At 45.7% G+C, this 17,620-nt stretch overlaps 1 protein-coding gene across 1 annotated transcript in view; it reads right to left on the reverse strand.

The window, feature by feature from the left end:
* Nucleotides 1–17,620, reverse strand: part of LOC106598152 (potassium channel subfamily T member 2) — an 82,296-nt gene that overhangs the window by 38,590 nt on the left and 26,086 nt on the right. Inside the window, exons 2-10 of the mRNA XM_045715407.2 lie at nucleotides 15,150–15,229; nucleotides 14,565–14,667; nucleotides 11,795–11,851; nucleotides 10,009–10,057; nucleotides 9,613–9,672; nucleotides 4,572–4,646; nucleotides 4,175–4,258; nucleotides 3,644–3,738; nucleotides 2,607–2,787 (exon numbers count right to left, since the gene is read on the reverse strand). Coding sequence (XP_045571363.1) covers nucleotides 2,607–2,787; nucleotides 3,644–3,738; nucleotides 4,175–4,258; nucleotides 4,572–4,646; nucleotides 9,613–9,672; nucleotides 10,009–10,057; nucleotides 11,795–11,851; nucleotides 14,565–14,667; nucleotides 15,150–15,229 — 784 coding nt within the window. The remainder of the gene's footprint in view (nucleotides 1–2,606; nucleotides 2,788–3,643; nucleotides 3,739–4,174; nucleotides 4,259–4,571; nucleotides 4,647–9,612; nucleotides 9,673–10,008; nucleotides 10,058–11,794; nucleotides 11,852–14,564; nucleotides 14,668–15,149; nucleotides 15,230–17,620) is intronic.

The raw sequence follows: 17,620 nt of genomic DNA on the forward strand, positions 1-17,620 counted from the left end.
CCACCGAGCGTGGTCTGACCGGGGATCCGAGGTCAACTACAGAATTTTGGATCTGACCAGTTAGGATACCTGTCGGATCTCGGGTAGATCAGGTTAGGGTATATCCGTAAAGACCTCTAGTTGAGGTAGTGATAGACAGACAGTAGGTGGGTTGAGGTAGTGATAGACAGACAGTAGGTGGGTTAAGGTAGTGACAGACAGACAGTAGGTGGGTTGAGGTAGTGATAGATAGAGAGTAGGTGGTTTGAGGAAGTGATAGACAGACAGTAGGTGGGTTAAGGTAGTGACAGACAAACAGTAGGTGGGTTGAGGTAGTGATAGACAGTAGGTGGGTTGAGGTAGTGATAGATAGAGAGTAGGTGGTGTGAGGAAGTGATAGACAGACAGTAGGTGGGTTAAGGTAGTGACAGACAGACAGTAGGTGGGTTGAGGTAGTGATAGACAGACAGTAGGTGGGTTGAGGTAGTGATAGATAGACAGTAGGTGGGTTAAGGTAGTGATAGACAGACAGTAGGTGGGTTAAGGTAGTGACAGACAGACAGTAGGTGGGTTAAGGTAGTGACAGACAGACAGTAGGTGGGTTGAGGTAGTGATAGATAGCCAGTAGGTGGGTTAAGGTAGTGATAGACAGACAGTAGGTGGGTTGAGGTAGTGATAGACAGACAGTAGGTGGGTTGAGGTAGTGATAGATAGACAGTAGGTGGGTTAAGGTAGTGATAGACAGACAGTAGGTGGGTTAAGGTAGTGACAGACAGACAGTAGGTGGGTTAAGGTAGTGACAGACAGACAGTAGGTGGGTTGAGGTAGTGATAGATAGCCAGTAGGTGGGTTAAGGTAGTGATAGACAGACAGTAGGTGGGTTAAGGTAGTGACAGACAGACAATAGGTGGGTTGAGGTAGTGATAGACAGACAGTAGGTGGGTTGAGGTAGTGATAGACAGACAGTAGGTGAGTTGAGGTAATGAAAGACAGTAGGTGGTTTGAGGTAGTGATAGACAGTAGGTGGGTTAAGGTAGTGATAGACAGACAGTAGGTGGGTTAAGGTAGTGATAGACAGACAGTAGGTGGGTTAAGGTAGTGACAGACAGACAGTAGGTGGGTTGAGGTAGTGATAGACAGACAGTAGGTGGGTTGAGGTAGTGATAGACAGACAGTAGGTGGGTTAAGGTAGTGATAGACAGACAGTAGGTGGGTTAAGGTAGTGATAGACAGACAGTAGGTGGGTTAAGGTAGTGACAGACAGACAGTAGGTGGGTTGAGGTAGTGATAGATAGACAGTAGGTGGGTTGAGGTAGTGATAGACAGACAGTAGGTGGGTTGAGGTAGTGATAGACAGACAGTAGGTGGGTTAAGACAGTAGGTGGGTTGGGGTAGTGATAGACACACAGTAGGTGGGTTGAGGTAGTGATAGACAGACAGTAGGTGGGTTGGGGTAGTGATAGACAGACAGTAGGTGGGTTGAGGTAGTGATAGACAGACAGTAGGTGGGTTGAGGTAGTGATAGATAAACAGTAGGTGGTTTGAGGTAGTGATAGACAGACAGTAGGTGGGTTGAGGTAGTGATAGACAGACAGTAGGTGGGTTGAGGTAGTGATAGACAGACAGTAGGTGGGTTAAGACAGTAGGTGGGTTGGGGTAGTGATAGACACACAGTAGGTGGGTTGAGGTAGTGATAGACAGACAGTAGGTGGGTTGGGGTAGTGATAGACAGTAGGTGGGTTGAGGTAGTGATAGACAGACAGTAGGTGGGTTGAGGTAGTGATAGACAGTAGGTGGGTTGAGGTAGTGATAGATAGACAGTAGGTGGGTTGGGGTAGTGATAGACAGACAGTAGGTGGGTTGAGGTAGTGATAGATAAACTGTAGGTGGTTTGAGGTAGTGATAGACAGACAGTAGGTGGGTTGAGGTAGTGATAGACAGACAGTAGGTAGGTAGTGATAATAGTGATAAACAGTTGGTTATATTTAAACCAGGAGGCTGACTGCATGTTAATGTGCTCTGTGGCATCCCCATGCATCAGACAGGCTGGGTGGCAGGGAGGGAGACTGGAGGCTTTCCTCTCCCTGACAGCAGACACGGCTGAAACCCACACACTCAGAGGGGGTGAGGAGGTGTTGGGCAGCCAGTAAATGTCAGGGGGTATTTATGGATGAAAGACAGGGAGAGGGAGTGAGAGGGCTACATGGCTCTGTGTGCCATTTCCTGTCCTGCTCAAACATGTCTCCCAGAGCACAACAGTACAGCGGCTCAGAACACACACACACACACGCACACGCACGCCACACACACACACACACACACACACACGCACACACACACACATAAAAGGTTCCTATTATCACAACTGAAATGACAGTAATGTGACATGGGGAGAGGAGAGGGAAACTACCATGGGCAGGAAATGACAGATTCGTGAAACAGTGACACTATACTCTTCTGTGTAACTGGAATATCTGATGTACAATATTATTGTTCAGTCGGATTCTCCCCTCAGCCATATGTGTGGGGAATACATCAGGGAGATATACTGGAAAATAGTACAAGCTACGTAAATGATCCATTAAAATACAATGAAAACAACAACAGCATTGGGATTTTCCCCTCACCTGTATGGGAAGCACGATGAGCGCCACACAGATCATGATGACCACTAGCAGCTGAGAAGGCCATATCCGGGGCGTGACATCACCGAAGCCCACGGTAGAGAAGGTGACCACGCAGAAGTAGAGCGAGTCAAACAGAGTCAGGTTGTTTCCTGCTCGCTCTAGGTGCTGGATCCCACATATACTGAGGAGAGGAGGAGGTGGTGGAGGAGGAGGTGGAGGAAGAAGAGGAGGAGGAGGAAGAGGAGGATGTGGAGGAGGAGGATGGAGAGGATGAGGACGGAGGTGGTGGTAGAGGCGGAGGCGGAATGAGAGGAGGAGGAGGAGGAGGAGGAGGGTGTGGATGGATGAGGGGGAGGTGGAGGGGAAGAGGGAGAAGAGGGACAGTAGGAAGGAGAGATGTTGAAGAGAGAAGAAGAGAAGGATGGAGGTGATGGAGAGAGAGGTGAAGAGAGGTTGATGTAGAAGGGGAAGAGGTTAAGGAGAGGAAGACAGCCAATTATGATGGGGATTGAGAGGTGAGTCAGAGGGGGAGGGGAGGAACAGGAGGAGAGAGAGATGGACAGGTGGGAAGGAGGAAATAAGCATGAGAAGACCAGAGGGAACTACTGTGTGTGTGTGTGTGTGTGTGTGTGTGTGTGTGTGTGTGTGTGTGTGTGTGTGTGTGTGCGTGCGTGCGTGCGTGCGTGCGTGCGTGCGTGCGTGTAGTGTGTGCGTGCATGCACGTCTGTCGACGGTGTGTGTACAAAGTGTTTGTGCACTGTGTGTATATGACTAGTGTGTGTTTACCCAGAGCTGGAGGGCCGGTTGAGTCAACATTGTGCTGTCAGTAGTGATAAGGTCAACCAGTCTCATCCAGGAAGCTTTTCAGACCTCCAGGACCTAATATTACGCTATATCAGCCTGGGCTATTACTCAAAGCTAGCCTCTACCAACCACTTAATACTGCTACACCACTCCTATACCTGCCATTGGGCTCAAGTAGAGGAAAACCCCCCTCTTCCTCCCAGTGATTGCTAGCAGTGATTGTGGTGACCCACCAGGTGAACATGAGGCAGACCAGGGTGCAGATGAGGATGAGGACCTGGTTGAACATAGCTGAGTGAGTACGCTGAATGGCCCGGTGCAGATCATTCTGAAACACAGCGAGAGAGAGAGAGAGAGAGAGAGAGTGAGAGAGAAACATGGGCAGAGAGTGAGAGAGAAGGGTGATAAGAAAAAGATAGTGTTGTGATGTGGGGAGGATAAGTGTAAAGCCATTGCATCTTTATAATGTCCCAAAAACCAGCGAAGAAAACAAAGATAATTGAGGGACAAGGACAAAAGGAATATGATGTGTATAATACAAGAAAATAATAGAAAATACATGCACTTACATCTGTAAGAATGAGTGGGAGTCAAAACTTGTGGTAAAAAGAGAAACAGAGAACAGTGCAATGTTTTTAAGAGGTGCAGAGATTTAATCTGAAAGAAACAATGGAAGAGATGAGATAAAGAGACACCTGAGAGAACAGTTGTGAGATGGAGAGACGGAGTGACATAAACTGAGCAATAAATATGTATTTTCTCACTATCATGTTCTCCAAGGCATGTTTGGCCAGCCAGCAGTTGAGAAACACAGGGATGAACAGATTTCTGAGGGAGGGCAAAATCACCTGAAGGAGAAAGAGATTCAGTCTGTGTTTTGGTGAGTGCTAACGGCATTTATTCATCATCATGCCTCATCAAAGGTCCATATCTTTTGTAGGTTTGGTGAGATATTGAAGGGAAAAATAGCCAGTGGGGGAAGGAGCATTTTGTAGTAACAACATAGGGTAGAGTATCTTATTGAGCACAGACATGCAACATCCTATATATTGCATGAAATGTATTCCCTTTAGGGGGTTGAACCTACTGTACAACACGATCAAAGAACAAATTGCTCACTAGGCATAATGTTCCATAATGCATGCGTTTGATTGGACTCACAGTGATCACAAAGGGAACCGCACTGATCATCTCCAGGATGAAGGGAACACGCAACACTTGCTCCCAAACGTTGCCCTGGAAACACAACAACACACGGAGGTCAGAGAAACTCCATTGTCATGGCAACCTCGGGGATTACCAGATAAAGTGTTCCTTTGACTGGATTTGTGAATGAAATGGCCACGTTTACCCTGTTGAACACGGACACGGACAAGGGTGACTCTCCTTTGCTATCTGTTCACTTCCACTTAAAAAGGAGGCATTACTCAGGTTTCAGTCTGTAAGCTTCTTGTACAATTAAGATGTCAAATATCATGTCGCTTTTTTATGTGTTCAGCCACAGCTTGCTTATAGCTAACCGGAGACCTGGTTTGTGTGGGTGGACAGCCAAAGCCAGGCCTTGTGTATGTCCACAGAGATATCGATGAGGTTTAAGCATTAAAACCTCCACCTCCTCCTTGCCCCCTGACTGACACTGTAGCAGGCTAGGCAGTGTGAGCCATGCTGTGACAGCTCCACAGACCAATAGACACACCGCCAGTTTGCCACATACATCAAAGAGCAGGGATGCTGGGTAACCCTCCATGGGAAGGGATCAGATCACACGCTGCCTCTCTCTGGGGGGGGGGATTCCTTTATCCCAGTCACTCTCATGCATCTTTCAATAGGGAGAAGCCTGTTGAGGCTCCTAAAATACAGGGTCGGCCCGAGCCTTTTTGGGGTCCTAAACGCGATTTGGTTGCCCCCCCTCCACCTCGTGGGCAAAACATTTTAGTGGTCCCCATCTTGACAGCCCCCCCTCTTGAATTTAAATTTTAAAGTTCATTTCCTACAATTATACACATTTTGACAGGGGGAGTAGATAAAATGGTGCAGTTTTAAAGCAAGCTTTCTGCAATTCTACGTATTTTGCCATGGCGCAGAGAGAAGTTTAACAATTTTTGTGCAATTCTACACATGTTAATGATATCCGAGTTAAAGTGACCAACAAAATCAATGGGGGCCTCTTGGAGATCAGGGCCACTGGACACATGCCCTGCGTGCTTGGTCGGTATTCCGCCATGACTATGCCTACTACAAGTTTAGATAGCTGGCTAGACTAACTTACCAATCTAACAATCATTAGCTGACCTGGATAATTGAGTGACAGTCAGTGACTGACATAACAATAGAAAAACTGCTGATACACATCCACATTTCGAAATTGAACCTTGGTTATTCTACTATTCTAACTCTCAACAGTAAGTTGAGACCCCGACTGAGTCCCACCCCGCCAAAACAAATGTGGGTACCGGGGGTCCTACGTCACTTATGCCTGGAGACGGCCCTGCTCAGATATATGCTTAATCTAGACTGTATATCAAAGGATATATCAAAGGATCAAATGATGAGATGTAAAGTACATTCCCCCAGGACATGTCACATGTAGCTACATAGACATATACAGACTGAGGCTTGTTGTTTTGTGGGGCACCAAAATAGCTATTAATCTCCAGCAGTGTCTGTGAAGGGACTCAGTTTCTGTAATCTCAACAGTAAAACACTGTAAAACACACAGTAAAATACAGTACATGTGTTTTACAGCATTAATGCTGTAGATAGCACTGCATTACGGTAAAATGCTGAAAAAGAACCAATCAATCAGTCAAGTTTATTTATAAAGCCCTTTTTACATCAGCCGATGTCACAAAGTGCTATACAGAAACCTAGTCTAAAACCGCAAACAGCAAGAAATGCAGATGTAGAAGCACGGTGGCTAGGGAAGAAAACTAGAGAGGAACCAGGTTCTGAGGGGTGGCCAGTCCTCTTCTGGCTGTGCCGGGTGGAGATTATAACAGTACATGGCCAAGATGTTCAAACTTTCATAGATGACCAGCAGGGTCAAATAATAATAATTACAGTGGTTGTAGAGGGTGCAACAGATCAGCACCTCAGGAGTGAATGTCAGTTGGCTTTTCATAGCCGATCATTCAGAGTTAGAGACAGCAGGTGCGGTAGAAAGAGAGAGTCGAAAACAGCAGGTCCGGGACAAGGTAGCACGTCCGGTGAACAGGTCAAAAAAACTGTTATTGACTGTAATTGGAAGCTTCCTGTAAAAATTACTCTAACATATTGTATTTTTTTACACTAATAGCTTATACCTACTGTAGATTCAAATGATCAGTTTCAGGCGCCAACCTGTCGGGTGAGACACATGAATCTCAAACTATTTTAGTAAATATCTTCTTGAAGCGGCTGTGAAGTGGAAAAATATTTTCAGCAGCTTCTGGGTAGGTACCTTGACTTGTTTAAGTATTTTTATTGCTAGCCAACGTTGAATTACTGCAATTGTTCTTAGCTAACCTAGCTAGCTAGCTTGCTAACGTTTGCTAGCTATCTAGCTAGCCAGATAGTTAGCTAGCTCAAGTTGACACAACCCAGATAATAATTGTTGTGATTATAGGCTTTTAGGTACACCGCAGCCTCTGAGTGCCATAGAGAATAAACTGAGCACAGATTAGTGACTGTTATGTTTTCACCATTGTTATAGAGATAATGGTTTGTTTCTAGCAGTTCAAAAGATATTACCCATATTATTACCTGCGCAACGTTTATTTTTCCAACTCGACAGGCTGAATTTTACACATAAACCACGTTGTGGGCCGTTACACCAGTCGCGAGCCACCAAAGCGGATTCGAATGAGCAGTGCACCTGTATTGTATCGAGGTGTTCGCCGACCTAAGGTGCTTGCCACTGAGCAGCTGTAACACAGTGTTGCCGGCGGTTGCTAGTAAAGTTTCCAATTTTTTTCTGTCCCAGGATTATATTTCAAGTGGGATAGTAGCCTACACAATAAATAACTCATAGCCATCTAGACGTCACCTTGATACAGTCTACTCAATGGGGAGAGCATGAACGGCAACAACACAGGGACACAGTGTCCTCAGCTGTCACAACCCTGTGTGATTGGGTTCACTGGGCTCTCAGTTTGAATGACCTCTAGTGAGGTAAGTACACACACACACACACAACACCAGCTTGATATGTCCCTTGTCACCTGTCTTTTTACCCACAGGGTAGCATCCCTGGTGCTCTTTGTCTTTCATTCTATTATTTATTTTTCTATGCTTGTCCTAAGGGTGAGAAGAGCTGACAAATCAGAACTGAGGAGGATTGTTACGCAGACCCATGATGAACACCTGATTCTGCGCTGACTTCTCTCTCCTAGATGCTCTACTGTCCAAACTGTCCCGTTGTGTGTTTCACCGCCTCTGAGCCCCCTTACCCTCAATACAGTACAGTTGGCCTGATCATAGGTCTAGGATTGTACCCAATCCCAATTTGAACTTCCTCTCTCTCTTAGTCTCTGTCTCCACACATCCCCCACACACAGGCAAACAATATTGTTTTTAAATTTGTGTTGTAGTCATGCTCTTATTTGGTTACATATGTGTTAACCTGTCTGGGCGAGGTGGGACGCTTGCGTCAACAGACCCAACAGTGTGGCGCGAAATACAAAAACCTCAAAAATGCTATAACTTAAATTTCTCAAACATATGACTATTTTACACCATTTTAAAGACAAGACTCTCGTTAATCTAACCACGTTGTCCGATTTCAAAAAGGCTTTACAGCGAAAGCAAAACATTAGATTATGTCAGGAGAGTACCCTGCCAAAAATAATCACACAGCCATTTTCAAAGCAAGCATATATGTCACAAAAACCAAAACCACAGCTAAATGCAGCACTAACCTTTGATGATCTTCATCAGATGACACTCCTAGGACATTATGTTATACAATACATGCATGTTTTGATTCTATCAAGTTCATATTTATATCAAAAAACAGCTTTTTACATTAGCATGTGATGTTCAGAACAAGCATACCCACCGCAAACTTCACAAAATACATAACAATTATTTTAAGAATTTTAGATACAGAACTCCTTTATGCAATCGCGGTGTGAGATTTTAAAATAGCTTTTCGGCGAAAGCACATTTTGCAATATTCTGAGTACATAGCTCGGCCATCACGGCTAGCTATTTTGACACCCACCAAGTTTGGAGCTCACTAAACTCAGAATTACTATTAGAAAAATTGGATTACCTTTGCTGTTCTTTGTCAGAATGCACTCCCAGGACTTCTACTTCAACAACAAATGTTGTTTTGGTTCCAAATAATCCATAGATATATTCAAATAGCTCCGTTTATTTTGTGACAAAAAATTCAAAATATTCCATTACCGTACTTCGAAGCATGTCAACGCTGTTTAAAATACATTTTGATGCTATTTTTCTCGTAAAATAGCGCTAATATTCCAACCGGGCGACGTTGTATTCATTCAAAGCTGAAAGAAAAAAATTTGAGAATTCTCATGAACGTGCATCTCCAGTGTCACTGTCCCCAGGCTGACCACACAAATTCTCCTGCTGTTCTTCGCCCAGAGACAGCAGACACCCCATTTCACTTTCTGGCGCCTTCTGAGAGCCAATGGAAGCCTTAGAAAATGTCACTTTACAGCAGAGATGCTGTATTTTCGATAGAGATGCAACAGAAGGACAACAAATTGTCAGACAGGACACTTCCTGTATGGAATCTGCTCAGGTTTTGGCCTGACATATGAGTTCTGTTATACTCACAGACACCATTCAAACAGTTTTAGAAACTTTTGAGTGTTTTCTATCCAAATCTACTAATTATATGCATATTCTCGTTTCTGGGCAAGAGTAGTAACCAGTTTAAATCGGGTACGTTTTTTATCCGGCCGTGCAAATACTGCCCCCTAGCCCCAACAGGTTAACTGTTGTTACTTCTGTAGAAATGAATAGTTTTTCTTACATTTAGATTTCAGTGAGAATTTCACTGTAAATTTACAGCATTGACCTGGCACCAGAGTTACCAGCGCAATACTGTAATTTTGGGATGCTGTAATCTGTTTTACAGTAAGGGAAATAGTACTGTAAAATATATTACAGCAAAATTACTTTATTACGTTGGCAACTCTGGTGCCTGTATAATTCTGTACATTTACAGGGAACAGATTTACAGTGTACTCACCTTGTAGCTGAGATACACCAGCAACATGGTCTCGAAAAAGCTGATGAAAGCTACAAGCACCTGGAGAGAGATGAAAGGAGAGAGAGAGAGAGAAGGAGAGAGAGAGAAAGATTGGAGTAGTAACAGCAATAGAGAGACAGAGAGTGGGTGGAATCATCATTTTGATGATTGAACTCTATCAATAAGAAGTTAAAGTGAAGCAATAAACCAGAGAAAGAGAGAGAGAGATGTGTGTGTGTGTGTGTGTGTGTGTGTGTGTGTGTGTGTGTGTGTGTGTGTGTGTGTGTGTGTGTGTGTGTGTGTGTGTGTGTGTGTGTGTGTGTGTGTGTGTGTGTGTGTGTGTGTGTGTGTGTGCAGACAGCCTTGTTAATATGACAGTTCAACATTGTGTCTGACCTGTAGAGCCCACAGAGGCAGAGGCCTATTCACCCAGATGATAAGAGACCTGCAGACACAGAACCAAGAGAGCACATCATACATGACACAGAGGGAGGAGAGGAAAGAAGGGAGAGGCAAAAGGAAAGGAAGAGGGAGAAGAAAAGAAAAAGGAGATGTAACAGGGGCAAATATTAAAAGGACTCCCTTTCAAATATGATCAATCCAACGACATAACGCCTCTTGTAATTATGTTGTTTACAAGCGAGTGGTTCTGAACTACAGCTGCCATTAGACTACCTCTGTGAAAAAGCATCACAATCAATATTCACAGATAACATGAATGCAGATTTACAGCTTTGTTGTGTGAAAGAGGCTCTATCCAGAGGCATCGGGGCTTATCATGGCTGCCTGAGTGCTCCCTTCTGAGTCTGCTGCTGTTGTGTGTGTGTGTGTGTGTGTGTGTGTGTGTGTGTGTGTGTGTGTGTGTGTGTGTGTGTGTGTGTGTGTGTGTGTGTGTGTGTGTGTGTGTGTGTGTGTGTGTGTGTGTGTGTGCCCTCTTAGTGTGCTGCCTGGAGCAACAGCCAGCCAAAGTCGTTACTAAGCACACTCTGTCATACTCCTTCCCACGGGGGACCAGTACGGAGAAAAAAAAAAAAAATGTATGAAATGTATGAAATGTATTCATTCACTACTGTAAGTCGCTCTGGATAAGAGCGTCTGCTAAATGACTAAAATGTAAATGTTATTCATTTATAGCCAGAGTTTACACAGTGTCACCAGCCACCAATGAAATAAATATGTCCCTGAGCAGGACTGGAGGCAGAGCCCAAGGACCCAGTCACATCTGGGACAGACTCAGTCAGTTGGACGGTCAGTTTGTTGGTCACTTACTCGCTCACTCACTCACTCACTCACTCACTCACTCACTCACTCACTCACTCACCTCACTCACTCACTCACTCACTCACCTCACTCACTCACTCACTCACTCACTCACTCACTCACTCGTGCCTTTGAATCTCAGTCCACACCACTGGACATTCCACTCCTAGTAAGTACATTTTGGATGAGTGCAAACTAAGTTCACTTTTAAGTGCAAATCATCAGTCCCAAGACTCGTAAGTCAAATAGTTTCTGTTTACGACCCCTTCAGGCTCTGGTCTAGTGCACACACTCACAGCAGCCCCAAGACATTTCCTGTATCAGTCTTTGACTGGTTTACAGACAGCAGCTGCTAATTAGGTTATATGGACACTACATACAGTACATATTATGTTGGCATGAAATCCATACAGGTAACATTGTGACAAACTAACGTGCTACTGTAATAATATAATGTTTGCAGGTTGGCATTTATTGTCATGAATCTTGCCCTGGAGGCAGAATGGTCACTAGCTGGCACAGCCACAAAGTCATCAAAACCTAAGCCTAAACTTAACCACACTGCTAACCCTAAAGCCTAACCCTAACTTTAAATTAAGACCAAAAAGCACATTTTTGTTTTCATACATTTTTAGGATATAGCCAATTTTTTCTATGCAGTTGACCCATCTAGCGGAAATCGCTCAGTTCTGCCTCCAGGGCAAGAGTCATGACAATAAACGTCAACCTGCATAATGTACCATATCTACATCTCCAACCTCTCTATTACTCCAAGTATCATTAACTGTCTGTTGTACATGGTCTCATTACAGTGCTCTGTGGTGGACACAGGATGAACATCTCTGTGACCCTCTGTATTAGACTCCCAGACCAGTCTTGGCTCCTCATTAAAGATGAATTGGACATAAACATGTAAACTTACCAGTCAAACTGGGTCCTGCTGGGGTGGACCGATGCATTCTGTTTGGAACAGTCCAGACTACAGGGGGAAACATGTACAACAAGAGGACTGAAACATGTCATGTTTGGGACAGTCCAGACTACAGGGGGAAACATGTACAACAAGAGGACTGAAACGTGTCATGTTTGGAACAGTCCAGACTACAGGGGGAAACATGTACAACAAGAGGACTGAAACGTGTCATGTTTGGAACAGTCCAGACTACAGGGGAAACATGTACAACAAGAGGACTGAAACGTGTCATGTTTGGAACAGTCCAGACTACAGGGGAAACATGTACAACAAGAGGACTGTAACGTGTCATGTTTGGACATTCAAAGAGTTCTAGCTTCCTGTGTTCCTCAAACCCATCCTATATGACCTCAAATTTCTCTCTCTCTGTTTCCTCCAGAATTGTAACGCCGGTGTTCTCAACATTACCCATTTCTCTACCCCCTACTCTTTCCCTTTCCACTGTCCTTCCCTACATCTGGTCTCAATCTCCCAGCCCCTGGCCAAGCGAAACTACCTTAAACCTAACCCTTACATCTCATCTTCACCTATCCCTCTTGCTCCATGGTAAGTACTGACTAACCACTCTCCACTAATACTCCTCACTTCCTCTCCACCAATACTCCTCACTTCCTCTCCACCAATACTCCTCACTCCCTCTCCTCCAATACTCCTCACTTCCTCTCCACCAATACTCCTCACTCCCTCTCCACCAATACTCCTAACTCCCTCTCCACTAATACTCCTCACTTCCTCTCCACCAATACTCCTCACTTCCTCTCCACCAATACTCCTCACTCCCTCTCCTCCAATACTCCTCACTTCCTCTCCACCAATACTCCTCACTCCCTCTCCACCAATACTCCTAACTCCCTCTCCACTGATACTCCTAACACCCTCTCCACTGATACTCCTAACTCCCTCTCCACTGATACTCCTAACTCCCTCTCCATCAATACTCCTCACTCCCTCTCCTCCAATACTCCTCACTTCCTCTCCACCAATACTCCTCACTCCCTCTCCACCAATACTCCTAACTCCCTCTCCACTGATACTCCTAACTCCCTCTCCACTGATACTCCTAACACCCTCTCCACTGATACTCCTAACTCCCTCTCCATCAATACTCCTAACTCCCTCTCCACCAATACTCCTCACTCCCTCTCCACCAATACTCCTAACTCCCTCTCCACTGATACTCCTAACTCCCTCTCCACCGATACTCCTCACTCCCTCTCCACCAATACTCCTCACTTCCTTTCCACCGATACTCCTCACCCCCTCTCCACCAATACTCCTCACTCCCTCTCCACCAATACTCCTCACTCCCTCTCCACCAATACTCCTCACTTCCTCTCCACCAATACTCCTCACCCCCTCTCCACTGATACTCCTCACCCCCTCTCCACCAATACTCCTCACTCCCTCTCCTCCAATACTCCTCACTTCCTCTCCACCAATACTCCTCACTCCCTCTCCACCAATTCTCGTAACTCCCTCTCCACTGATACTCCTAACTCCCTCTCCACCAATACTCCTAACTCCCTCTCCACTGATACTCCTAACTCCCTCTCCACTGATACTCCTAACTCCCTCTCCACTGATACTCCTAACTCCCTCTCCACCAATACTCCTAATTCTCTCTCCATCAATACTCCTAACTCCCTCTCCACTGATACTCCTCACTCCCTCTCCACCAATACTCCTAACTTCCTCTCCACCGATACTCCTCACTCCCTCTCCACCGATACTCCTCACTCCCTCTCCACCAATACTCCCCACTCCCTCTCCACCAATACTCCTCACTCCCTCTCCACTGATACCCTCCCCCCTCCACATACTCCTCACTCCCTCTCCACCAATACTCCTCACTTCCTCTCCACTGATACTCCTCACTCCCACTCCACCAATACTCCTCACTTCCTCTCCACTGATACTCCTAACTCCCTCTCCATCAATACTCCTAACTCCCTCTCCATTGATACTCCTCACTCCCTCTCCACCAATACTCCTAACTCCCTCTCCACTGATACTCCTCACTCCCTCTCCACCGATACTCCTCACCCCCTCTCCACCAATACTCCTCACCCCCTCTCCACCAATACTCCTCACTTCCTCTCCACCAATACTCCTCACTTCTTCTCCACCAATACTCCTCACCCCCTCTCCACCAATACTCCTCACCCCCGCTCCACTGATACTCCTCACTTCCTCTCCACTGATACTCCTCACTCCCTCTCCACTGATACTCTTCACTCACTCTCCACCAATACTCCTCACCCCCTCTCCACTGATACCCCTCACTTCCTCTCCACTGATACCCCTCACTCCCTCTCCACCAATACTCCTCACCCCCTCTCCACCAATACTCCTCACCCCCTCTCCACTGATACTCCTCACTTCCTCTCCACTGATACTCCTCACTCCCTCTCCACTGATACTCTTCACTCACTCTCCACCAATACTCCTCACCCCCTCTCCACTGATACTCCTCACTTCCTCTCCACTGATACTCCTCACTTCCTCTCCACCAATACTCCTCACCCCCTCTCCACCAATACTCCTCACCCCCTTACCACCAATACTACTCACTCACTCTCCACCAATACTCCTCACTCCCTCTCCACTGATACTCCTCACTCCCTCTCCACTGATACTCCTCACTCCATCTCCACCAATACTCCTCACTCCCTCTCCAATACTAAAGCCACTCTTATTTACCCCCCCCCCCCTTCCTCACCAGTCCTGTCTCTCCTCCTGTGGGTCGTCCAGTAGGACTCTGACCATGTAGAGGAGACAGCTCAATACTTTCAGAGAGAAGTTGAACAGCCTCACCCTCAGACCTGCAGCACATAAACCATACCACAGCAAGGCAAGGACTTAATCAATAAAGTCAATCAATTAATCAATTAAACATAATACATTATCATCAATCAATGCCTGTGTTTACACAGGCAGCCCAATTCTGATCTTTTGCCACTAATTGGTCTTTTTGAACAATCTGATCAGATCTTTTGCCAATAATTGGGTAAAAGATCAGAATTGGGCTGCCAGTGTAAACACAACCATTAGGTTATTGAGAACATTAATGGGACACAGTGGACATTGATAGGACATACAGAACATATAGACATACAGGAATATACCTAGAGCAAGGGGACAACATGTCACACACAGTCAAAACCACTTAGGGAACACCACCGACAGAGCACTTAATGAAGCAACCAATCATGTGAAGGAACACCCAAACAGAAAGGATTATGTAATGACAGCCAGTCTACAGGACAATAAGTAGGAACTTCCTGTCTGAACATTAACAACTCACTGGATCTTTGGTTTTTGATGAAGAACAGCTTGAGGCGCTCCTTGAAAGTGTTTTCATTCACATAGAATTCTACCTGCACCCTGAGAGAGGGAGGGATGGAGAGAGGGAGGGATGGATGGATGGAGAATGACCAGTGAAGAGGAAGATGGGTAACAGGTGAATACCAAAGTAAAGGGAGGGGGAGTAGTGGAGATTGAGGGAGAGGTAGATAGATATGGGAAAATAAAAGGAAAGAAATGAGACAACAGAGAGCGAGAATGGAAAAGAGGAGAGTGGAGTGAGAGAATAGAGGTGGAGAGAGAGAGACATAGAGAGAGGTGATAATGGTTATAGGAACAGCAGCAATAATTTGGGAAATAAATAACAGTGTGGTTAGGTTATATTAAAGACGGGAGGAAATGATGTCGCTGTGTGTCATCCCCAGTCAGTCAGCCTGCCATGGCAGCTGCAGTCAGCCTCGTTATCTCTGCTGATTAAATATAGAGCAACAAATGACTTCCCTCTGTTCTGCTGAATTTGAAGAGTCCATAATTACTGCTCTCTCCTCCCTCACCCCCGTCAGTCCCTACAGCCAGACAGACTACATAGCACACACACAGCCAACGCCTGAAATACACACCTCCATATGCCATTAAGATCCTATATCGGTATATGGACACATACAGTTCACGCATGCACACAGGAAGGAACTCAGTCACATGGGATAACATGCAAAACAAACACAAGGGTAGTGAGTGCACACCATGGATACATGCATATGAACACACACACACAAATTTGCGCCCGCACGCAGTCCGGCATGCACGCACACATACACACTGTCATCAAGAAATCGAATTTCCTGGTAGACCCCCTCATGAGAGATTGGCCACTTCTTCTGTTCTTTCATCCTACAGAAAGTGGTTGTAGAGGAAGGCAGCGCTGGATGACCAGACACAGGATGAAAACAGAGGCCCAGCACACACAGGTGCTCTGCCACACGTACAGAGATGAAACTGAAAGGTCACAATCTAATCTCCTTACTGGTGGGGGTCTTCACAGGGTTTTAATACTGTAGATGAAAACCAGGACCCCACATAGTGGTCCCTCAGTCAGTCACACACACACACACACACACACACACACACACACACACACACACACACACACACACACACACACACACACACACACACACACACCCCGTTAGCAACCATACACTCTTAGCACATTGGAAACTTTGCTCTTTGTTGCTATGGTGATGGAGCATCTTTCTCTCTGTCGATATTTCTCTCAGACACGCGCGTTTGCACACACACAGTGTAGATCTGTCAGCCAACTCTTTGTATACATGAACATGCTGAATAAAATGATGAAAAAACACCAAGGAGAGTAAAATGCACAATTGGGTAAAAAACGTATTTCCAACCGAATGCAGTGAGAAAACTTTACACAATGCACTTCCCATTAAAGTGGCAGTAGGGAGGCTAAAGAGATTGATTACTCCTATCTGCAGATGACCATTACCACTAAACACCCATGTCACGTAACATATTTACTGTAGGCTCTACCCTTCATTAACATCTGGCCTTAAAGTACACATAATTGCCTGCTATACCACAATATATGTAAATAGGTAACAGAGTCATAACAGTGTGTCGCACTTTAAATGATTGAATGACCCTCATTATCACTAGATACAGAGCTAAAGCCATGGTACATTAGGCAGGCTGGGGTTTAGATGGTATGGTATTGTGGCAGTGGATTTGAACTGGGTCCGTACTAATTCCTACATTAGCACTGATAAGATCAAAGTATTAGCTCTAGAAAATGTTCCACTTTGTAATGGAACAGTCCTCTACACAGTCAGTACTATGAAGCACAATCTGGAATTTTCTGTACAGCATCAGCCTCTAAATTAAATTTAGATAAACAAAGTAAAAATGGTGAGTGCTCTGCTTCCTGGCAACTGTCCCTGTTTTCCACACATGAATCTGTTTTACTTACAACTAAACCCTATCAGGCTCTTCCTTCTACCTTCCCTCTCCCATCCCCCTCCTCCTTCTACCTTCCCTCTCCCATCCCCCTCCTCTTCTTACCTTCCCTCTCCCATCCCCCTCCTTCTCCTACCTTTCCTCTCCCATCCCCCTCCTTCTCCTACCTTCCCTCTCCCATCCCCCTCCTTCTCCTACCTTTCCTCTCCCATCCCCCTCCTTCTCCTACCTTCCCTCTCCCATCCCCCTCCTCCTTCTACCTTCCCTCTCCCATCCCCCTCCTCTTCTTACCTTCCCTCTCCCATCCCCCTCCTTCTCCTACCTTTCCTCTCCCATCCCCCTCCTCCTCCTACCTTCCCTCTCCCATCCCCCTCCTTCTCCTACCTTCCCTCTCCCATCCCCCTCCTTCTCCTACCTTTCCTCTCCCATCCCCCTCCTTCTCCTACCTTTCCTCTCCCATCCCCCTCCTTCTCCTACCTTCCCACTCCCACCCCCTCC

This window comes from Salmo salar, chromosome 03 (genome assembly GCF_965601325.2).
Source record: "Salmo salar chromosome 03, fSalSal1, whole genome shotgun sequence".
Lineage (NCBI taxonomy): Eukaryota > Metazoa > Chordata > Actinopteri > Salmoniformes > Salmonidae > Salmo > Salmo salar.